The 25,354-nt window shown below is 34.4% G+C and overlaps 1 protein-coding gene and 1 pseudogene across 1 annotated transcript in view; one reads left to right on the top strand and one right to left on the bottom strand.

The window, feature by feature from the left end:
* Positions 1-392: 392 nt before the first annotated feature.
* Positions 393-2,312, bottom strand: LOC109117618 (annotated as a pseudogene).
* Positions 2,313-8,579: 6,267 nt separating this feature from the next.
* Positions 8,580-25,354, top strand: part of Thsd7a (thrombospondin type 1 domain containing 7A) — a 601,821-nt gene continuing 585,046 nt past the window's right edge. Inside the window, exon 1 of the mRNA XM_019205461.2 lies at positions 8,580-8,661. Coding sequence (XP_019061006.1) covers positions 8,643-8,661 — 19 coding nt within the window. The 5' untranslated portion in view covers positions 8,580-8,642. The remainder of the gene's footprint in view (positions 8,662-25,354) is intronic.

Consider the following 25,354-nt stretch of genomic DNA (forward strand, 5'->3'; position numbering starts at 1 on the left):
ATAATTGCACAAGAGGAATTGTACTTAGAAAGATGACCCATGTTCATGTGTTTTCTTTATGTCTTAACCTTAATCTATTATTGATAAAGCATTCAACTAATTTGTATTTTCTAAACTTTACTTAACATTTAAATCTATCTTTTTGAAATTAGAAAATATAGCATCATATGCTTTTGCACTTACACACTTACCATTATATCAAAATTTTCCTAATGAATCTTTTATACCATTTTCCTAATCATAAAACTTGGATTATTTTAATACTCAAAATTGTTAAATTGTTTGGAAACTATGTATGTGTTTATCTGTACAACTCTGAAAAATAAAACACGCATTTTAGGTATTCTTGATGAGGCACTTTTAAAGAATGTATTACGTGCACATCTACGGTATTAAAGCAATAAAATATCTTTCACCTGATAGTTAAACTGGTTCACTGGCTCCACTGCAGAATTATTGGGTGGTCCACCAAAGTTGTGATTATCCTGGTTAAATATATGCCGGTTGTCAGGGGCAAATTCCCCACTGTCCTGACTGTTGCTGTCTTTGGAAGGAGGAAGCGTCCACTGGGCCTGGTGTTGGTGGCATCCACTGCTGACCTGGAGGGTGTAAGGGGGTTGCTGATGCGTTCCCCGTTCTATTTAGGATTCAGTCATAAAAACATTCAATAGGGTGTTATAATTTCAAGATCTCAAGAAAATTGTTTTTCAGAAAAGAAACATATTAAAAAACAACATGACTTCTTGATCAAATTCCTCATATATCTTAAAAATAAGCAATTAACTAAAGCATCTTACAAATAATTTAAAGATGTTAATGCCACTATAAGTTACACCCTAAATAAACAGAAAAAAGTGCCCAACATTATTTTTAATGAATGTAACAAAATCCAAAACAACTTTTTTGTTGTATTTTTCTATTTTTGCTCAATATAACACCATAAAAGTAGTACATCAAAACTTCATATAAGTTCCTTCTTCCGTAAATACATTTATCCTCACAACATCCCTGTGAGGTAGGGAAAAACCAAGTATTAATTTTGCTGATTTTAGGAGAGGAAACTAAGGCACGCAGAGGTTTAATAACTTGCCAGGGTCACAAAAACTAATAGAAGGAAATGGGTTTGGGGGTTGGAATGTCAGGATAAATCACATATTAACTTGAGTTTTGGGAACTAAAACATCTTCAAACTTGGAAAAATTTGGCTTTCAAGAAAGAACTACCTCACAGGATCCAAGATTGGAATATTTGTCATTCTTTTAAAGTGATGTTTGGGCTCTCCTTCCTGTATTTTCCATTCTTATGGTAATATAAAATAAATATTAGACTGGGGATTTAGCTCAGTGGTGCCACCTCTTGCCTTGAAAGTGCAAGGACCTGAGTTTGATCCCGGGTAGAAAAATAAATAAATATATAAATAATAAATACTAATAGGAAAAGGAGAGTATGACTTCATTATCAGCATACCCAAATGTGAAATTCCTTTATAGTTTCAAATGCATATTGAAAATAGTAACATAAGTCATAGAAAACTAAATAAGCATGAAGGAATCTCAATCATATTATGATATAAAAAAACAAAAACTTATGGAAGATCTTCATTATTAGAAGAAAGGGTAGAAAAGAGGTGTATCATAAGAGCAGAGTATATTTGACGGACTTGTCACACAGGGCACAATTTTCCTTTAACTAGAGGCTAGACATGTTTTACTCTGCCAATGCTGATTCTGAAAAGGCCAGAGGTTGCAAGAAAGAGAAAAAGAATACTCTCTTCCATAGATGCCAAGTGAAGTTTCCAGTGTTCACAGCCCCTGTGTGGCTGGGAATGAAGAACCAAGAGAGAAGAAAAACAGTGCTGCAGTGCCAAATACGCACAGAATAAGTTTAACAACAAAATGTCAATGTCAAATTGAGACTGCCTATTCTTTACTGAGCTTTAAATTTCAAGAAGTCATAAAACAGGCAAATTAAATAACTCACTATTAATCTCCATTTTATTTTAAAACCATCCTAAAATTTAGAAAACACAACAAACCTGGTTGCCACATTCTGCTAAAATTTGAATCTCCTTGAAAATTCCCATGATTGTTAGGCCCAGATTTCATTGTAGACATATCTTATCCAATTGGCATCATTCCTGATGGTTGTTCTACTATGCTTTGCTGTCCTGAAGCTTCTCTCTGGGAAATCCAAGCTTGAGCCAATGCAGCCAAGTCAATCGGGCTTGGATCCTGCTGGTGCTGGAATGACTACATCCATTGTTATTGGTGCAAGGACCACTGCTGCCAAGGCTGTCCTCCTCGATTCCACATCTTTTAAAAAAATATATTTATTTTCTATCTTCTGTTAAAACTTAGGTTGATTTAGGCTAGCTTGAAAGCATAACAGCAAGAAGAGTTATGCTCTACCCTAGTTCAGGAATGCTGCTGCCACATCGTTCTTACAAAACTTCTCCATGCCTTTCAATACTTCTATGAACAAGACAAGATGGCATCTGATCACATCTATTTAATTCTATGTTTTTAATGATGAGTACGAGTAAAACAAGTTTATAGAAAATATTAAATAATAGTTCTACAAGTTTGTGAACCAATGACTTGCTTTTTAACCAAAACACTTTTTCTTCAAATTTAAACAAATTAATAATTTCCCATTCATAATTATTGAGAATATAAGGATTTATGTTATGCCTTTTAAAGAAATGAGCCTATCAAAATTAGCTGTTTTATTTTTTAGGTGATCTTCAGCTGAAATCAAGAATAATTTTTAACATTATACTCTTCTTTATCCCAATAATGAATATTTTTAAAAAGGAAAAACTTGGGGCGTGGGTGTAGCTCAGTGGCGCAGCGCCTGCCCAGCAAGCGTGAGGCCCTGGGTTCGATTCCTGGTACCACAAAAGAAAAGTGAAAAAAAAAAGCCCCTTAAAAAAAATACTTTAAAAAAGGTGGGGGGCTGGGGATTTAGCTTAGTGGTTCCAGTGCCTGCCTCGCAAGCGCAAGGACCTGAGTTCAATCCCCAGCACCACAAAAACAAACAAACAAACAAACAAACAAAAAACCTTAGCGAGCCTTCTTTCTTCTATATGAAGCCTAGTGTATGAGGGAAGATGGAGATTATGAAATCATATGTGATTTCTCAAAATTTATATTTTCAAGTAAGTTAATAGAAGCAGGTTGAGAAGAAAGGCATATTTTACTCTTTCCACACTTTTGAGATTATTATTTTTTCAAAAACAAAATTTTTAATGTAGTTCCCAGTGCTAAGCCTTCTTTCTTCCAGTCTGTCTTTCCAATGTAGTCAATTTTTCTTCCAGAGCTTCAAATAATTCCTTCAGTTAACATAGTACTTCAAGATTGGCATCTAATGCTCCCATTTAAAAAAAAAATAGTCTCCTCAAGCTTCTAGAAATAGAAGAGCAGGACAAATCCAAAGCTCATACAAGGGAGGAATTTATAAAGATTAGAGCAGAAATCAATACAGTGGAGACTAAGAGAATGATCTAAAAAAATTAATGAAATAAAGAGTTGGTTATTTGAAAGAATAAACAAAATTGACAAGCCCTTAGCCGACCTTATTGAAAAAAAAGGAAAGAAAAGGCCCAAATTCATGCAGTGAGGAATGAAAACGGTGAAATTATAACAAACCCATCAGAAATACACAGTTTCAATACCTACTTCAAGAACCTATACACCAATAATATAGAAAACACAGAAGAAATGGACAGATTTCTAGATACTTATGAATGACCAAAGTTGAATGAAGAAAACCTAAAATTTCTAAACAACCCAATATCAATCAGTTAAATTGAAAACAAAATTAAAAAGTTACCAATAAAGAAAAGTCAGAGTTCTTACGGCTTCACTGCTGAATTCTATAAGACATTTAGAGAATGATCCTTTTTCACATGTTGTTTGTCACATGTTGTTTGCCACTACTATTTAAACTCTTCAATGGAATTGAAAGGGAAGCAGTACTCCCAAATTCATTCCTAGAAACAAGCACCACCTTAATCCCAAAAGCAGAGAGAGACCCAACCAAAAAAGAGAACTATAGGCCAATCCCACTAATAAACATAGATTAAAAAGTCCTCGATAATATACTGGCATACACAATGCAGAAGATCATACACCCTGACCCAGGGATGCAAAGATGTTTCAATACATGCAAATCAATAAATGTAATACATGATATTAATAGAGCCAAGGACAAAACTATATGATCATCTCAATAGACACAGAAAACATTTGACAAAATCTAACACATATTTATGGTAAAACCCTCCAAAAAATTGGAATAGACTGTCTCTACCTCAACTTAGCAAAAGCCATCTATGAAAAACCAACAACCAATATCATACTAAGTGGTCAAAAACTAAAATCCTTCACAGTAAATCAGGAACTAAACAAGGATAGCCACTATCACCACTCCTGTTCAATATGGTTTTGTAAACATTAGTTACAGCAATTACACAAGAGAAAGAAAAGGAGTAAAGATGGGAACTGAAGAAGTCAAATTGTCATTATTTACAGATAACATGATACTCTATATAGAAGACCCCAAGAACTCCACCAAAAGTCTTCTACACATAATAACCAAATTCAGTAAAGTAGCCTGATACATGGTCAACACACAAAAATCAATAGCTCTCTTGTACAAAAACAACAGATTCACTGAGAGAGAAATGCAGCAAACAATTCCTTTCACAATAACTTCCAAAGAATCAAAATACCTAGGAATCAACCTAATGAAACAAATCAAAAACCTCTACTCTGAAAAGTATAGCACTCTGGAAATAGAGATTAAAGATGATATCAGAAAATAGAAAGACATCCCTTCCTCCTGGGTAGGAAGAACCAACATAGTGAAAATGGCCATACTTCCAAAGCTGAAATATAGATTCAGTGCAATCCCAATTGAAAATCCAGCAGCATACTTCACAGACCTTGTGATTCAGGAAAAAATTCAAACATCCATTTGGAACAAGAAGTGACCTAGAATAGCAAAAGCAATTCTAGTCAATAAAGATAAAGTATGAGGTATCACAGTAATGGTAGTGGCAAAGAAATAGACCTGAGGATCAGTGGAACAGATTAGAAGATGCAGAAACAACTCCAGACACACTCAGCCACCTCACCTGGGACAAAGGAGCCAAACACCCTCACTGGGGCTAAGATAGCCTCTTTAATAAATTGTGATGGATAAACTGGATTTCAACTTGCCAAAGATTAAAACTAGAGCTGTATCACTCACCATGCACTAAACTAAAATCAAAATGGATTAAAGATGTAAATATTAAAGCAGAAACAGTAAACCAGCTGGAAGAGAGCTTGGGTAGAACTTTGGAAGACACTAGTGTAGGAAAAGAGTTTATTAGGAAAACCTCAGTTGCCCATCACTGGTTTTTTATTTTTTTCTTTTCTCTTTCTTCCTTGCTTCCTTCCTTTCTTCCTTCCTTCCTTCCTTCCTTCCTTTCTTTCTTTCTTTCTTTCTTTTCTTTCCTTTTCTGGTATTGGGGATCAAACTCTGGACCTTGGTCTTGGGAGGCAGGCAACAGAACCACTGAGCTAAATCCCCATCTCAACATCACTGGTTATTTGAGAGATGCAAATAAAAACAACGCTGAGATTCTACCCCCGCTCAAAAAATTGCTGCTATCATGAAATCAACCAACAGCAAATGCTGGCAGGGCTGCAGGGAAAAAGGAATCCTTCACTCTTGGTGGGCATGTAGACTGGTGCAACCACTGTGGAAATCAGTACAGAGATACCTTGAAGAACTTGGCCCAGGTCTTATTTTACCCAGCTATTTTCTAAAGCTGAGTATCTTCCCAAAATAATTCAAAGAATCACACCACAGCAGTATTTGTGCACCCATGTTCATAGCATCACAACTTGTAATAGCTAAAACTAGGAAACAGCCCAGTTGCCCATCAACTGGACAGTGCATAAAGAAAATGTTTTTTTTTTTAAATAAAATGGAGTCCCACTCAGCCATAAATAATGGGAAATTAGAGATATTTATAGCTAAATGGATGCACACAGAGGTGACGCTCTTAAGGAAATAGGACAGACATGTAAATACTGAATAGTTTCTGTGATGTGACAAACAACATGTAAATAAGGATTAGAAGGGATAAAAGATAATGTGAAATAGGAAGAAAAAGTGCAAAGCAGAAGGGGAAGTAGAAGGGTTTTAGGGGAAAGGAAAGAAGGGAATGAAATTGATATGAGAAGAGAAAAAAATGGAAACAAAGTATGTAAATAGGAAGGGGTGGAGGGGTTGAAAGGAGAGCAAGGAAATGGGGAAATATAAGAATGAAGATATATAATTAAACATACAACTTTCCAATGATGAATGTCATATTGTATGCCAAAAAGTTACCAATAAACTAAAAAAAATAAATTATTTAATCATTTTTTTAAGTCTTACAATAAGTTGGTAACAGGTCAACAGCTTCCATTCGAATAAAACTAATGTTGAGAGATATCACTCGGAAAAGAGTTTTCTTTTAATTAAAAAATATTATGACAATTTGAACAATATTTCTTTTGTTTTCCTTTATACATTGTTTACAATAAAGAATTTCCTTTGGTATTAAAAAAAACCTACAAAGCTAAAGAAACAGTTAAGAATGCATAGGCCAAATTATAAGGTTAGCAGGATTGTTATGAATATAGCCAAGAAAGAGGAGAATTCCAGGGGACTTCAGAATCCAACATAGTAGTCATTTTGTACAGTTTAGAAATTATGAGCTATTTCAAGGTTGATCTGGTAGATCCCAGTAAAAGAAGTCCAGCACATTTCTCTGTGCTTCCCCTGGGAATAAATAGCAGTGATTGATACTCTAAATAGGTTTCAATTACCTGAGTGGAGTGCCAAGATCTTAACCCAGCCTTTCCAGGAAATATCCTGACCCCCACCCTCACTGAAAATCCTTCTATGGGCTTGCTATATGAATTGCTTTCCCCCATTTGACCCCCGCTTAATCCATATCACCTGGGTAACTGTACTTGTAATCTTACTGGTTGGTCATGATTTGCCCCACCTCATCCTCACCTTGTAATTTTCCATTGGGCCTTACAGTTTTGTCCCACTTTTACACACCTCACCACATGGCTTTGCTGTATAACATCTTTGAAAATGGGTGAGTGCTCAACCCATTTTCCTGTCCTCCTTCTGTCTCTCTTGGAAGTTTTCTTTCCCTCAATAAATATTTCCTACTCTTAAAAAATAAAAAAAGAACCTACAAATGTGTAAGTAGACTCTGATCTTATATAAATTCACTCATGATAAAAATATCATTTTTTATTTCCTAATAAGAGCCTTGTCCTTCAGTAAATTCAAAGAAATGTCATTTTATTACTTCACACAACTCAACACTATGAGTTACTACTAGTGCACATTAATATTTATCCATAATTCTATTCCACATAACTTTGCAACCAAATGAGAAAGACACATGAGAGGCATTAGATATTTAATCACTTAATAGGGATCCTCAGAATTTTGGCACACTGTAGCAAAACAATGAAATGATTGATTTGGGAAAGGTAGTTTGACTACAAATTACACTCTGAGATATTTAGTTCCAAAATTTCAAATATGAGTTATTTTTACTATAATCCATGGTAGTTCATTCAGAGATTGATAATTTTTTTTTGCTTTGCTTTTTCATTTTTGTTATTGTTTTTTAATGGTACATTTTAGGCATAAATACAGTTACATTTCATCACTGGGATTTTGTACCTTTACATGACGTATCTTGGTTCTTATTTCTGCCAGCTTTGCTTTTTCATTTTTGTTATTGTTTTTTAATGGTACATTTTAGGCATGAATGCAGTTACATTTCATCACTGGGATTTTGTACCTTTACATGACGTATCTTGGTTCTTATTTCTGCCCCATTTCCCTGGCCTCCCTTCACTCCCGGTTATTGTGTTGCTGTTGTATCACTTGGACTAAGGTGTGACTGATCTAATCAGTTTTCCTTCTTTATCATTATAATGGTAAATTTTTTAGATCATTCATGCAAGTCAATTTTACAACTTTACTCCTCACTTCCTTCTCCAAGTTACAATCTTCTAGAATATTCAGGGTCTGTATTCAGGAGAGAGCATTTTGGGGAAAGTGGACTGAATCCACTAGCTATGTACATATGAGAAAATTTTAACTTCTAATTTTAGAGTTTTTATATTTGAAAAGTCAAGCACAATAATTTTTCACTTATATGCGATAATTAAAATATCATTTATGAATAATTTGTTGAGGTATCCTCATCTCTGACATGTAATTCCCATTTTTAATGAATGGATTAATAAGTTTTCCTGCAATCTCAAAAATGTATACATGAGTCTAACTAAGTCTTCATGTAATATAATTTTCTTTTGAATTTATTCATGTGCCAAGTAAATGGTAAATTATGTGTTTTTGCTAACATTTATTTTTGGTTCTTCTCTTATAGTACTGTCTATAAGTTTCAAGGTATGAACTCATTATAACTATGTGAGTGAGTTTGATGCTTTTGAACATTGATTAATCATGCTTTGATCTTCTTCACCTGTTACAGAGATGAAACAAAAATATATGGATTGATGGATTAAGAATTTAAAAAGTACATACTGGCCACCAAGAATCTCTACATGCAGAAACATCAGCAAGGTAATACTAATAAATATTATTATTGTAATTATATTAAGATATACTTATAAAGTATAAAGCATATTTATAAAGTGTTGGTCTGTTTTCTAAGTGCTTGGAGTTCACATAGTTGCAAATAAAGCAGGAAAAATAGGGAAAGGGCGATCTTCAGAGGGAAAAGAGTACATACTAAGGAGCAAGACTGAAAAAAAAGGCACATGCTCCAAATGTGCATAAGATCATGTGATTCCAAGAATAATTGTCCCTTATCATTTAAACAATTATTCTACAAATTTTAATTTACTTTTTTCATTTCTTTTTAAAAGTTTCTGAAAAATGAAACAAAATGATGTTATTTATATGATATATTACTCATTCAAATATCATGTTTAACCAAATACATGCTAAAAATGCTTTAGTTTTCCATATTAAGTATGGATTTTATTTGCATATGCCAGTCTAGTGGGTGACACCTGCCAGCAGAAGAACTACTCATTTTCTCCAGTTGAAAAATGGCCTGAGTATATTTAAGAAATTTTTTTGACACTATACTCTTATGATAGTACACAGCAAATTATGAGTAGAAAAAATATACTGAGTATTAGGAACCATAAGAAATAAAATATCAGCAATGTGTGATTATTTGTGTTCTGGAAATTTACAACATGAAGTAATTAAATATTAACTACAAGTAAATAAAAATGGAACTGGCTAAACTGTGGGTGAAAAGAACAGAAAAGGTGGAGGTTTGGGAAAGAAAGAAATATTTCCCTCATTGATCCTAGACCTCAGAATAATATGAAAAATGCACTGAATGTCAAAAAGTAAGCTTAATTTCTGTCCTCAGGGACTTTTGTAAGAGCACAAATGCCCATCTTTCTTGTTACAGTGAGCCCTTCAATGGCTTCTTGTTTTCTTTTACCCAAACTGCACATTTACCATTCTTTGCTATCACACCCTTTCCACCCTGCCCAATTATGAGCTGCTCCTTTCACTTCCTCTGGTTGGGTATCACCGTCCTTCTTAGGCTACATTTAACACAGGAAAATAGCTCATTTACAAATAAAACTTTATCTTTCCCAGGCTGATAAAGAAATGTTGCAGAAGAAAAAAACCCTTCCTTGGCTCTCAAAATCCCAGCTTCCTATGGCACAAGGGAGTTGGGGTAGAGCAGTCTAAATGTACTAAAATATGGAGAAAAAATTTACTTCTTATACCAAAATTGATCTTTATGTACTAATAACCTGAAAATTATTATGCTGAGTCAGGATGAAATATCAGCGCCTGAGGCATGCTTACCTTATCCCACAGCACCAGTGGTGGAAAAAGATAAATTTCACCATAATTCCAGTGAATATGATAAATATTTAAAAGCACATTATTGTTTTGATATAAACACAAATTTAACACAAAAAATAATTGGTAGAAAATGGCTTTGATATTTACACATGTGTGACTTATTTATTTCACTTAGGCGTATATCCTCAATATGTATCCATTTTCCTATGAATGAATCTTATTTCTCATTCTTTATGGCTGAGTGGTATTCCATTTTATAGAAAGACCACATCTTCTTTATCCAATTTCCAATGGCAAATGGGCTGTTTCCAAATTTTAGCTATTACAAACTGTGCTGCTATAACCATGGGTGCACATATATCACTGTGATATGATTCTTTTAATTCTTTTGGAAAGATACCAGGCAGAGGGATGGCTGGGTCAAATGGAACCTCTAGTCCCAGCTCTATGAGGTATCTCCATATTGATTTCCATAGTGGTTGCACCAGTCTGCACTCCCACTAACAACGGAGAAGGATTGCTTTCTCCCCGCAACCCCACCAACATTTGTTATTGGTCGATTTCTTGATAGCAGCCATTCTTTGTGGAGTGAGGTGGAATCTCAATGTTGTTTTCATCTGCATCTCTCGAAATACCAGTGATGTGGAACATTTTTTCATATATTTACTTGCTGCTTTTACTTCTTTGTCTGAGAAAGGTCTGTTCATTCCAGATGCACATTTTTGAATTGTGCAAATACTGAATAATTTCCCTGGTGTGAAAAGCTATAAGAGTACATAAGATCCTAATGGTATAATTGAGAATGTGAAATAGGAAGAAAAGGGCTAAAGGTGTAGGGAAAATGGGAAGGGTAGGGGAAAGGTAATAAGGGAAAAGAAAAAATATAACAAAATGAAAAAATGGAAATAAAGTGTTTGTAAGTGGGGGGGGTGAAGGGAAGGCAGGGACAAGGGGAGAAAATGAGAACCAAGACCTGTCATTTAAAGGTACAAGTTCCCAATAATGAATGTAATTGTACTATATACCTAAAATGTACCAATAAACTCAATAAAAGAAAAGAAATGGCTTTGGGGTTGACTTCCATAGGGATAACATAAATAAGGTGAATAAAACAATAATTAAAATAGGAGGAGGTAAACTTCCTCCAGCACTGTTTTAATGATGTTCACATTCCAAGAGCTCTCCTATCTCCTCAGGGCAAAGGCTAGAAAGACCTTTCCTGACTCTCAGACACATAGTGATGGCATTTCATTTTGGTTGTCAAGTGAACAGTTTAGATAACAAATACATTTGGAAATATACAAAAGCATTTTGCTTTTCAGTTTCAAAAATATAGGAATGATCAATTTCAGAATTTTTTTTGTTTTTTTTGTGTATGAGAACATTTGAATATTTGAAATAAAAGCACATTTAAAAAATTAAGATCCTTTTGATGAATTTTAGTCAAAAAGAAACATGCATTACATTTTTCTTTGTGTTAGGTCATAGACTGAAGGTGAAATGATTTTGGGGTGTCTTGCTCTTTGTGACACTGGTACAGAGTATTAAGTCATAACTGCTTCATGATAACTCATTTTAGGGTGTATATTCCATGCCAACAAGTACCAGTTTGTTCTTTTCTGCTGTAGAATGCTGAGCATGTTGCTTGAACTGGCCTTGTGCCTCAGCAGCACTCTCAGAATGGCTGCTGGGAACCATACAGTCCCTAGGACTTTGTCAGTTCTAGTGAACATTCCTCCAGGATGGTTTGAATGTAGTGATTTCACTGTAAGAATGAACATTTCACTTGCAGTATGTCCTCCAGTGGGCTAATTCCTTCAGTTTAATTATTTCATTGGTAGTTTTCAATACTGTCTGTGCATTTGAAACCCAGAAATTCTGATTAAATTGGTTGTGAGTAAAACTCAGTTGTACTGCTCTTGTTTTTAGCTCCTCATGTGATTTAATATTCAGCACATGTAGAAAACTCTGCATCAGATGATTCAGGCCCATTCACTCATGGAAAGAGAGCGGAGCATGTTAACTGTGGCCTTTAAACATTTGCCACAGACTTGGCCAGTCTACTTACTCCCTGTGTCTGAAAGGATTCACAAAATTTTACCTTCTAAACTTTGCTTAATTTGTAATAGTAATTTTGGCTTTGTGCTATCTCTCCTGCTTTTGATCTAAGAGTTCAAATTTCTGGTGTGTGTGGATATACAATAGTCAAACTGTAATTCACCTAAGCATTACTGCCTGTGACTCAAGGCCAGCCTCTTCTCTCAGCCACAGATTAGACTATAGTCCACACAACACTAGGCAGATAGACTTGAAAAGTGATTTTTACATTTAGTCAGTCATAGTACACACCTTTCAGTTAAAGTTTTTGCAACCACAATATCTTGTACCTGCTCCAAAGAGCCAATGATTCAATAAAAATACATTAATATTATCATGTGTAACTCTTATTAAAGCAAATAGACCTTTGATCAAAAAGTATATAATCACTTAAAATTAAACATTGTAAGTCATCTCTGTTTTTTCTTCCTTGTAAAGTGATTCTAATTAGGTTGACCCTATCTTTTATTAAAAAGTGTAAGTACTTTGAAGGATGTAAAATTCTGGTGCAAAAATGATAATTGTCATGGTAGATTGCTACATTGAATATGGTGATATATATATTAAGAATACAATTTGGTAACAGGTCCATAGGATAGTAGAAAGTGTTGGAAATAAAAGCAAGTTTTTTCAAAAAAAATATATGAATAGCTCAAAATTTTATTTGAAAGGAAACAAATCTTTATTCTAAGATTTGCATTTTAATTGTTTTATATGGTGAGTACCCCACCATGAGGAGTTTTATTGAATGCAAATATGTAGGTACTGAAAATTTATGTCATGGCATTAATATTCCTTTTAGACTCTTCAGCTATTATCAAAACAAATACTCAAGTATAAGACTTTTTAATGCAAGTAGTGAGTTTTTTATTTAACAAACAGCTTTGAAGTAACACCAAAATAATACAAGTTCTGATAATAATTCACGAAGCTTAATAATCTGCATTTTCATTATACATGGGTGAGAACCCATTGTATTTTAAGATTTTTCAGTATATTTTGGCAGGTTTATAGTAGGCTCAGATATATTATTTGGAGTCAGCTACAGGGTCATGTTATCATCTCTATATAGTAGCACGGACACATATGAAATCCTTTAATCACTTCATAGGATTAGGCAATTGATAATATGATGATACTTTCTGTTCATGACTTACACTACTTAAGAGGAAGTTCCAATGATATTTCCAAACTAAAAAAAAAAAAAAAAATTCCAAACTGAACTAGAAGGTAGTCACTGAAACAGAAAAATCCAACCAGTTATGGAGGTTGTATAATTATATTGCTTGGATACTTTGAAGTAATAGAAACCAGCTTGAGATACTTCTTATGTCATTAGTTAAGTTAATAATAAAGGGTTTGGGACATACAGTAATATTGAGGAAGATAAATTTTTCTAGTCTTCACTTAGCTAATGATAGCAGAGAAAATCATCAGAACCTTACATCTTCCTTTTTTATTCTCCCCTTGCTTTATTTTTTCTTGAGTTTATTGGTACATTTTAGGTATAGAGTACAATTACATTCATATTGGGATCTTGTACCTTTACATGACAGGTCTTGGTTCTCATTTTTTCTTCTTGTCCCTGCCCCCCCTTCACCCCCTCCTCCCCTCTAAATTTACATACATTTTATTTCCATTTTCTCATATTTTTTTTCTTTTCCCTTATTACATTTCCCCTACCCTTCCCACTTTGTCTACACCTTTAGCCCTTTTCTCCTATCTCACGTGGTCAATTATCTCATTAGGATCTTATGTGCTATTATAGTTTTTCACACCAGAGAAACTATTTAGTATTTACACATTGTGACTTATTCATTTCACTTCGGAGTATGCCCTCAATATGGATCCATTTTCCTATGAATGAATCTAATTTCTCATTCTTTATGACTGAGTAGTATTCCATGTTATAGAAAAACCACATTTTCTCTATCCAATTTCCAACTGATGGGAAAATGGGCTGTTTCCAAGTTTTAGCTATTACAAACTGTGCCGCTATAAACATAGGTGTGCATATATCACTGTGGTATGATTCTATTAATTCTTTTGGAAAGAAACCCAGCAGAAGGATGGCTGGATCAAATGGAAAATCTAGTCCCAGCTCTATGAGGAATCTCCATATTGATTTCTATAGTAGTTGCACCAGTTTGCACTCCCACCAACAATGGAGGAGGGTTTCTTTCTCCCCACAACCCTGCCAACATTTGTTATTGTGTGATTTCTTGATAGCAGCCATTCTTTGTGGGGTGAGGTGGAATCTCAGTGTTGTTTTCATCTGCATCTCTCGAATGACCAGTGGTGTGGAACGTTTTCATATATTTACTTGGTGTTTTTACTTCTTTGTCTGAGAAATATCTGTTCATTTCTGATGCCCATTTTTGATTCAGGTCTTTATATTTGGGGGAGCTAATTGTTTTGAGTTCTTTATATATTCTACATAATAGTCCTTTTTCTGAGGAGCAGCTGGTAAAATTTTTTTTTCCTATATTGTAGGTTGTCTCTCAGTTCTGTTGATGGTTTCTTTTCCAGTGCAGAAGATTTTTAATAAGATGAGATCACAGTTGTTGATTCTTTCTGCTAGTTTCTGTGCTACTGAGGATTTGTTCATAAAGTCTTTTCCTATGCCAATGTCTTCCAGAGTTCTGCGTAACTCATCTTCCAGCAAGTTTAGTGTTTTTGTTTTAATATTGAGATCTTTAATCCACTTGGATTTTAATTTAGTGCATGGTGAGAGATAAGGGTCTAGTTTTAATCTTTGGCAGGTTGAGATCCAGTTTTTCCAACATATTTCATAAAGAGGCTATCTTTCCTCCAGTGGGGATGGTCAGCTCCTTTATCAAATATGAGGTAGCTGAGTATATCTGGATTTGTTTTTGTCTTCCAATCTATTCCACTTATCCTCAGATCTGTTTCTTTGCCAGTACTGTGCTGTTTTTACCACAGTGGGTTTGTAGTATAGTTTCAAATTGGGAATTGTTATACTTGGTGTTACTGCCATGTGTCTGTTGCCTAGGATGGCTTTTGTTATTCTAGGTCTCTTCTGGTTCCAAATGAATTTTTGGATTCTTTGTTCTAGTTCTGTGAAATATAGTGTTGGAATTGCAATTGGCATTGCATTGAATCTGTTTAGCAGTTTTGGTAGTATAGTCATTTTCATTATGTTGATTCTTCCTACCCAGGAGCAGGGGATATATTTCCATTTTCTTATATCCTCTTCTATCTTTTTTTTCAGAGTGCTATAGTTTTCAGTGTAGAGGTCTTTTTCTTCTTTTGTTAGATTGATTCCAAAACATTTCATTTTTTTGGATGCTACTGTGAAAGGAATTTTTTCCCTAATTTCTCTCTCAGGGAGTCTGTTATTTTGTTCAAGAAGGCTTTTGATTTTTGGGTGTTAACCTTGTATCCAGCTACTCTGCTAAAAGTGTCAATTAAGTCTAGAAGTCTTTTGGTGGAGTTTTTTGGGTCTTCAATGTAGAGTATCATATCGTCAGCAAATAATGACAGTTTAACTTCTTCCTTTCCTATCTTTATTGCTTTAATTTCTTTCTCTTGTCTAATTGCTATTACATTTATTTCCAGAACTATATCAAAGAGTAGTGGTGATAGTGGGCATCCTTGTCTTTTTCCTGATTTTAAGGTGAAAGTTTTCAGTTTTTGGCCATTTAGTATGATGTTGGCTATTGGTTTTTCATAGATAGCCTTTATTAACTTCAGATATAGCCCATCTATTCCATTTTTTGCAGGGTTTTAATCATGAATGGGTGTTGAATTTTGTCATATGCTTTTTCTGCATCTATCGAGAGGATCATGTGGTTTTTGTCCTTGACTTTGTTAATATAGTGTATTACATTTATTGATTTATATATGTTGAACCATCCTTGCATCCCTGAAATAAATCTGACTTGATCAGGATGTACTATCTTCTTGATGACCCTCAGTATTCTGTTTGATAGTATCTTATTAAGGATTTTTGCATCTATAGTCATTGAGGAGATTGGCCTGTAGTTCTCTTTTTTAGTTGTATCTTTTCCTGGTTAGGGAATCAAAGTGATACTTGCTTCCAGGAATAAATTTGGAAGTATTGCTTTCCTTTCAATTTCATTGCAAAGTGTGAAGAGTAATGGCAGTAGTTCTTCTCTAAATGTCTTGTAAAATGCAGCAGTGAATCCATCTGGACCTGGGGCTTTCTTTGTTGGTAAATTTTAAATTACATTTTCAATTTTATTTATTGTAATTGGGTGTTTAAAATGTTTTTATCTTCTTTGTTCAATTTTGGTAATTCATAAGTATTTAGAAATCTGTCCATTTCTTCTGTGTTTTCCATTTTGTTAGGATACAGGTAGGTACTCAAAATTGGCATTGATTATCCTCTGGATTTCTGTTGGATCTGTTGTGACTTCACCTTTTTCATTCCTACTTGCATGGATCTGAGCCTTTTCTTTCCTTTTTTTTGATAAGGTTAGCTAAAAGTTTATCAATTTTATTTTTTCTTTGAAAAAACGAACTCTTTGATTCTTTTATTTTTTGTATCATTTTCCTAGTTTCCATTGCATTCAATTCTGCTGTAATCTTTATAATTTCCTCTCTTTTTCAAGATTTGGATTTTTCTTGCTCTTCTTTTTCTAGTAGTCTTAAGTTTCATCATCATGTTGTTTATTTGAGCTCACTCTGCTTTCCTAATGTGAGCATTCAGTGGTATGAATTTTCCACATAGAACTGCTTTCATTGTGTCCCATAGATTACTGTATGTTGTATTGGCATTTTCATTTATTTGTAAAAACTGTCTGATTTCTTCTTTAATTTCCTCTGTGATCCATTGATTGTTCAGGAGAGTGTTGTTCAATTTTCATGTGTTTTTGAAGTTCCTATGGTTTCTGTGCTATTGATCTCCAGCTTGATTGCACTATGATCTGATAATATACAGCGAATAATTTCAATTCTTTTGTATTTATTCAAACCTGTTCTGTGAGCTAGTATGTGATCTATCTTAGAGCATTACCCATGTGCAGCCAAAAATAATGTATATTCTGATTTTGTGGGGTGGAACACTCTATAGACGTCTATTATGTGCATGCTTTCAAAAGCTTGGTTCTCTTCTAATATTTTGTTGTTGATTTTTTGCCTAGATGATCTATTTGTGAAAGTAGATTATTTAGATCCCCCACTACAATTGTATTAGTGCTTATTTGGTTTTTCATGTTTCTTAATACTTCTTTTGTATAGTTGGGGCATTAATATTTGGTGTATATGGTTTTGTTTTTCATCTGTTTCTCTTGAATTGTTCCCTTTACAAGGATATAGGGGCCCTGTCTGTTTTAATCAGTTTTGGTTTGAAATTTACTTTGTCTGCAAATAAGGTTGGTACCCCTGCTTTTTTCTGGGCTCCTGTCACATGGAGAATTGTTTTCCATCCTTTCACTTTCAATCTGTGGCTTCTTTTTGCACTAGGTGTGTTTCTTGTATACAACATATTGTAGGATTTTGCTTCTTAATCCATTCTGCCAGTCTGTTTCTCTTGATTGGTGAGTTAAGACCATTGACATTGATGGTTATAAGTGATATGTACTGACTTATTATTGACATGTTATTTGCCTTTTGTTTACTCTTTTTAAGTTTTTGGCTTCTTTTAGTTTTTTAGCCTTGCATATTTGATTTGCTCTGTTGGGCCTCCTGGTGTTGTTACCTTCATTGTCTTTTTCTAGGATATTGTTTAGAATTCCTTGTAGTGCTGATTTCATATTCATGAAGTTTTTTAGGTTTTCTTTGCCATGGAAGTATCTTATTTCCCCATCCATTTTGAAATAGAGTTTTGCAGGATACATCAGTCTAGTTTGGAGGTTGTTTTCTTTTAGGTCTTGAAATACCTCACTCCAGGCTCTCCTTGACCTGAAGGTTTGTTTGAAAAGTCTGATGTGATTCTGATGGGCTTTCCTTTGCACTGTGATTTGTTTCTTTTCTCTTACTGCTTGTAGTGTTTTGTTCTTATGTTGGGTTTCTGGAATCTTGGTTATTATGTCTAGGTGTAGAATTTTTTTTCATCATGGCTAGTTGGAGTCCTATATGCCTCAGTTGTCTGTATGTCAAATTCTTCCCCTCTGTTTGGGAAGTTTTCTGTCATTAATTCTGTGAACAGCTTTTTCAAGTCATTTGTATTTTCTCCTGCTACTTCATGGATTCCTATCAGTCTTATGTTATTTTTCTTTGCATCATGTAGGAGTTGTTGGATTGATTTTTCATGATACCCTAGTGTTTTTAAGATACCTCTCTTTTCACCATCACTGACTGCAATATTATCTTCTATAGCTGAGATTCTATCTTTGCATTCTTTCATTGTGTTGCAAACACTTTCAATGGAGTTTTTAATCTCCTGGATATCTGTTTGAATCTGTTTTATGGATTCCATCCTGTGTTGGGCATTTATTGTTTCCATTTATTTCTTATGCTTGGCCCGCATGTCTTCTGTCATGGTCCTGAGCTCATGTATTTCAGTTCCTGTTCTAGAGTCTTGAATCATGACTTTCATTTTGCTCACCATTTCTATAGTTATCTGGGAAATTATTTCTGTTTTGAATTTTTCTAGAGTCTGATTGATCTGTTTTGTTATTTCCTGTGCTTTGAGTTCAGGGTTTCCCGGTGGTTCACTTTTCATCCTCATTTGCCCTAATGTTTGCCATTGGTGAATTGGAAGTCTGTCTTTGTGTCTTGCTTAACTGTTTTCTCATTTTTGTTTTTGTTGTTGGGCTGTCCTTGGTTTAATCTCTGGGTTATCACCCAAATCTTCCTGATATAGTTGTGCGCTAGCTTCTGGGTTTCTAACACCCATAGATATTCTCTTCTTCATAACATCAGAGAAGACAGCTCATCAAATCACCCACAATCCTTTATCTGAACTGGTACAACCAGCAACACAATATGATCAAGCACAACTTGCAAAATGACCACCTGTGGTAGTCACTAGTCTATCACTCTTAAACCATGTGAATTAATTTATAATCAGGAAGCAGTCCAAGATATGTTTGCAGTCAATAAACTTTTCAATATAGCATATTTACTATTTAGGATGGGGGCTTAGACAGAGTTAGGATGAGAGGAGTAGATAAGTAAAAGAATTAGAGAAGGTTTCAGGTGAAGCCAGAGGACATAGAATGACCACAGAATCTTTAGGAAACTCTTAAATTCAAAAGGGATAGATAGAGTAGAAGTATAAGGATAAGAATATATCCCCTTAACAGTAATAGGGGCTCACTTTCCCTTGAAACTATTGACCCATGAGTGAGGTAGAATGACAGAAGAAAAGAAATAAAGAAAAAAAAAAATAATGAAGAAATCTGAGTTAGGGCAGGAGCAGAAACAGAAAGGGAGATGAAGGATAATATGGTGGAGCAATAGACTTAGTTGGAGAAAGAGGACAGAAAAAAGGAAGAATTTGCAGAGTGAAATGAGGAAAAGAAATAAAATATTTGAAGAGCCTCTTTCAGACTATATCTCTGCTGTCATAATATGCAACATGTGCAGCCATGTGCAGAATCAAGACCCCTGATCTCAGTTAGCTGATGCCAGAATCCCATGGTACAGACTGACCTCAGGCTTCAAGGCCCAAATTGAGTTTCCTGACCTCCTGAAGGGTTGAACTCCATACAGTTCTACTACAGGTTTCCCCCACCCTTTCTTGAAAGATGTTCAAGGTGGGAGCTCAGAAAAATACCTTTATGAGCACCTCTGCCTCTGCAGAGTGGGTCCAAAGACTGGCACAGTCAGGAGGTCTGAGAGCAAGGGGGGTGGTTTCAGGGACCCCCATGAGGCTACCTTCCTGGTGCTGTGGTGATGGCAGCGGCCCTGCAGGAGAGGATGCAGCTACCATCCCACCTTGTTTGTTTTATTGTCATTTTCTGCATACATGCTTTCTCTCTACTCTGCTTGTTAAGATACAGTTTCCCCACTTGCCAGCCTAGCCATAATCAACATTTAAGTAGCTCTGGGAAGGAGAATCTGACAATTTCAGATTTGTTCAGGAACCAGTCACCACTAGCAATAACTTGTTATGATCATTTTAGGAATTGGAGAGAAAATAGGCAGGAAGAGGTCTTGTTCTGGATTAGGTGAGGAAAAAAAGAAAGAGTGTATCAGATACTTGCAGAAAACTGAACACTCTTGGAAATATGTTAGCAAAAATACTAAGTAGGGGAATTGGACTTCTCTGTCACAGGAACCTCATGGATGATTCATATTGAAGAAGTCCACATGTCTTTTATATGCAAGCAGAGAAAGGAAAGACAGTACACTGGAACAGAGAAATGGTTGGCATTCATGAAACTTAGTGACCCATGTTTGTTGGATAATATGTTTAAAGTACACTAATGAGTGATCAGGATTTTGAGGGATAGAATTAACAGCAGATTAACATTTATTGGGAAATAAGGATTAAATGGAATATTAACACACACAAGACCAGTCACCACTAGCAATAACTTGTTATGATCATTTTAGGAATTGGAGAGAAAATGGGCAGGAAGAGGTCTTGTTCTGGATTAGGTGAGGAAAAAAAGAAAGTGTGTATCAGATACTTGCGGAAAACTGAACACTCTTGGAAATATGTTAGCAAAAATACTAAGTAGGGGAATTGGACTTCTCTGTCACAGGAACCTCATGGATGATTCATATTGAAGAAGTCCACATGTCTTTTATATGCAAGCAGAGAAAGGAAAGACAGTACACTGGAACAGAGAAATGGTTGGCATTCATGAAACTTAGTGACCCATGTTTGTTGGATAATATGTTTAAAGTACACTAATGAGTGATCAGGATTTTGAGGGATAGAATTAACAGCAGATTAACATTTATTGGGAAATAAGGATTAAATGGAATATTAACACACACATTTTGGGAATTCAACTCATTTAAAATTAGACATTTAAGTGTGAAATTTAAATAAGTATTTTGCTAGAGAGTAAAAAAATGCATTTGTTTCTATAATCATAGGAAATTGAAACATCAGACTGTTAAGGCTTTACTGTACACAAATTTGGATTGCTTCTGTATCATAGTGAATAATCTTAAAATAAGAAGCTATAAAACAAAGTCATACAATATGCTTTCTATTAGAAATATTTAGGAAAAGCAACGATAGCAAGACAATTTCTAATTCTTAGTAAATCTGGGTGATGAAAGAATGAGAAAAGCCATCACATTTTTATGGTAAATCTAGTTTCTGATTTGGTAGAACTTCAAAAATATCTTTATAGCTTCATTGAAATTTCACTAATCGATATTAAAAAGCTAATGAAGCATTTATATATGGATTAAACTGAAGTTTGGTATATTTATTAGTGAAGACACAAAATGCCCCATTTAAATTAAAAAGAGAAAGATCTGTTGAAAACACTCCTTTGTTGTGTAATCTAATAAAATGCTAATCTCAAGTAATTTTCACACAACCAGGAATCATTTAAAGCTTTTCACAAGCTGTTGTTTTGCCCAGTTCAGATTCCTATTTGTACTAAAAATACTCAAATTGTAAATCTTGAAAATAATTATAAAAGCAGGATCCTAGCTTGTAGTCTTGCCAAAGCAGTTTCAATATAGTACATTTTCATTGCTCTTAAGACTAGTAGAATGTATTTCTGAGGAAAAGGCACTTTAATGCATATTTTATTCACAGTAATCAATAAATATGTAGTCTGATCTTTTGCTCTTTCCTTTCAATGGCTGTATGTTAGGCAAAAACTAATCATTCAGATTCTTTCAAAGGACTCATTCTGTTTTTATGTTCCACTAATTTCTGATTTTTGCTTGAGGGAATTTAACAGTAAGTATAACTTTCTTTTGTGATGACTAAGGCAGCTTAAAACATTAAAGTTTGTGAGGAAAAAACTTTTTTAAAAAAGTGAGGTTAAAAGTTCAAAGACCCAGCTTCAATGGCAAATTATGACTTGACTTTATTTTTTTAAAGCAAGTTTATTTTCTTTGATTCAGTGAAAGGAAGCCACATACCCTTGGCCCCTGCTAACTGCCTTAACTGTAGCATGTATTGTAATCATATTAATTTTGATCATTAATCTGCTTCTATGATCCATTTGATATCAATGATCCTGTTACCTTTTAGAGAAGGAAACATCACAGTTTTAGTTTCCAAAGTTAAAGTGAATAGACGTGCAATTATGTATTAGTTTGCCATTTTTAATAATTAATACATCTTTAGTGGCATAAGACTATATACGTTTATTACTTTATAGTTCTGCAGGTCAGAACTCTTACATTGAGTTCCCCGGTTTTGAATCCAGGGGTCCACAGGATCGTAGTCCCTTCCAGATGCTTTTGAGGTGAATGAATTTCATTGCTCTCAGACTTCTAGATGAAGGCTGCCTTGGTTTATGGCCCCATTCCTCCATCTTCAAAAGCAGTGAAGTTCATCCTGTCACCATTTCTCTGTTGTTACATTTCTTTGTGGGTACAGCTTGGAGAAACTTTGCAATTTTAAAATTTAAGATTTATACTTTTAAAAATCTATATAATTTGACCTATCTGTGTAATTCAGGAAACTCTCCCTGTCACAAAATCCTAAAACTTAATAGCATCTGCCACATTTCCTCTGCTGTGTAAATTAACATATTAGGATGTGGTCAGTATTTTATGTGGAGAGGCATAATTAAAATTGTTTTTTTTTCAGAAGGATGGAAATGATTCTGCCTACCACAGCAGTGCACAGACTATTAAGGAAAATGTGCAAATTAATATTTTGGTAGAAAGTTTTTTCCACATAAATTAATTCTTTTGGTTCTTAATACATGAAATATTTTATTTTGCTGATAATTTACTTTTATTTTTCACTTTAAATATGTGAAACCTGAATCTTCAGATTCACAAACCATGGTTTAAGTAAGAAAGCAGCCAAAGATTGTGAGAAAGACTTTCTCCTCCTATGTGCTTGTTCTCCATATTGTTCACAAGAGAGGAAATGGATAAGGTTATGGCAAAATAATTATGGGCTATTAATTTCTAAATGAGAAACCAATAGGAAAGTGGGTTATTTGTTCAGGTACATTAGAGTTGCTTCTTAGTGACAATCATACCAAATATCTTCTCAGACTTAAAATATTATTGAAGTATATTTGACAATGAAAAAGTTAAAAATAAAAATTGATTTGGTGTACAAACAGCATAAAAATCACCAGTTAAGATAATTAACATATCAATTATTTTTCTTTTCCATAAGAATACTTAATATCTACTCTGTTAGCAAATTTCAGTTTTCTTTTTTTTCCCCTAGTACAGGAATTGAACTAGGGCTTTGTGCTTGTGAGTCAGGTAAGGTGCCACTTTGCTAAATCCCTTGCCCCTGTTCCCTTTTTGTTTTGTTTTGTTAGTGTATTTTTGTAATTCACATGATTACATTCATGTTACAGAATTGGTACATACACATATCACATCTTAATCCTTTTTACTTCCCCTTTCCTATGTTCCCATCTCTCCCTATATCCAGAACCCATTCTCATTTCCACAAAGCCTGTCTTCCTGTTTCCTATCAGCTATTTTTATTTTGCTCTATAAATTATTTATGTTTACATTTGCAAACTTCAAATGCACAAAAATATTGTTAACTATTCATTAGATCTACATAGCTTACTCATCTTTTATAAAGGAAATATTGTATGCTTTGACCCACATCTGCTCAGCTCCTAGAAACTACCTTTTTATTCTCTGCTTTTGAACTCAACATACCTATAAAGAAAATAAGGTACTAATTTTCTTTCTGTAATTTTCATTTAGTATAATATCTTCTTGCTTCATCTATATTGCCTCAAATGATATGATTTCCTTCTTTTTAAAAGCTTGGCAGTATTCTATCACATACATAAACCATATTCTCTTTGTCTCTTATACATCAGTGGTCACTTAAATTATTTACACATCTTGGCTAAAATGAACAGTTCTGTAGAAAACATGAAGGTGTTGATTTTTTTCAAGATTTTAGTTTCATTTTCTTTTGATACATAGCCAGTAATGGAATTGTTGAAAGTTCTATTTTTAATTTTTTGAGGAACCCTCATACTCTCTTCTCATCCTAAAATGAGTCTCTTCTACATAGTATATCACTAGATTTTTTTGATCATTTTATGTTATTTTTATCTATTCAACCACTCCATGCTTTTCAGTATGTTTAGTCCATTTATGAAGGTAATTTTTGGTAAGGACTACCGCTTTTTTGTAGTTGTTGGCTTTTGTCTTCTGCTGGAAATGAATGATTTTTACAGATTATTTTCATTTTTCCTTTACCTTTTATAACCTTCTGAAAGGTTTTGTCTCTGTGTTTGCCCCAAGGCTTATACATATTTTCTTATAGTTGTCACCAATGTTTGAAAAGATTTTCTAAAATATTTTTCTTTTTTCTGTTCTGACTAGGTAATGTTAAATAACCTATCTTCAAGTTTGTAAAGTCCTTCTTTTGCTTGATTGAATTTACTATCAAAGCTCTCTATGGTATATTTTCCATTTTATTGTTATACTTCCACTATTCTAAGTATTTTTGCTAATGATTTCTATCTCTTTACTGAACATTTTGTTTATATTTTATATTCCTGATTTTGTTTAGTTATCTTTGTTCTGTTGTGGTGCATTGGACATTTTAAAAAGTGTGTTGAACTCTTTCAGGCAAATTCATAGATCTTCATCTCTTGTTGTCATTGTCTGGACATCTGAGTAAACATTCACCCTATCAATGTTCTATGTACATCAAGGCTTTACTTTCTTAGTATAGAAAGAACTTCATCTACATATGGGTGTTTGGGCATCAGCTTGGGGTTTGTTGCAACCTTGGCTTTATGAGACGCAGGGGCATTTTATTTCTCGGGAAATGTCCTGCAGCACTGCCTCTGTGGAGCTCCCTAAACTGAACTCAGCGTTAGTGAAGTCAGGCGTGGTTCTCAGTGGCCAAGGTACTTGGTGTCTGTGGCACAGTAAGGACTGTTTGAGGTCTTCAGAGGCAAATATTTCTGCATATTCTTGATCTACTTTTCTTGCAGGGGAGGATGCCATGCCCAACTGGACGTCTCTTGGAACAAGGTCCAGCTTGTGGATTTATCCTCCAAGGTGTAGTGGCGGGTGTATAAGTCAGGCGTGGTTCTCAGTGGCCAAGGTACTTGGTGTCTGTGGCACAGTAAGGACTGTTTGAGGTCTTCAGAGGCAAATATTTCTGCATATTCTTGATCTACTTTTCTTGCAGGGGAGGATGCCATGCCCAACTGGACGTCTCTTGGAACAAGGTCCAGCTTGTGGATTTATCCTCCAAGGTGTAGTGGCGGGTGTATATATATATATATAT

The sequence above is a fragment of the Fukomys damarensis genome, unplaced genomic scaffold, assembly GCF_012274545.1.
Source record: "Fukomys damarensis isolate Sample0158 unplaced genomic scaffold, DMR_v1.0_HiC HiC_scaffold_4, whole genome shotgun sequence".
Taxonomy (NCBI): domain Eukaryota; kingdom Metazoa; phylum Chordata; class Mammalia; order Rodentia; family Bathyergidae; genus Fukomys; species Fukomys damarensis.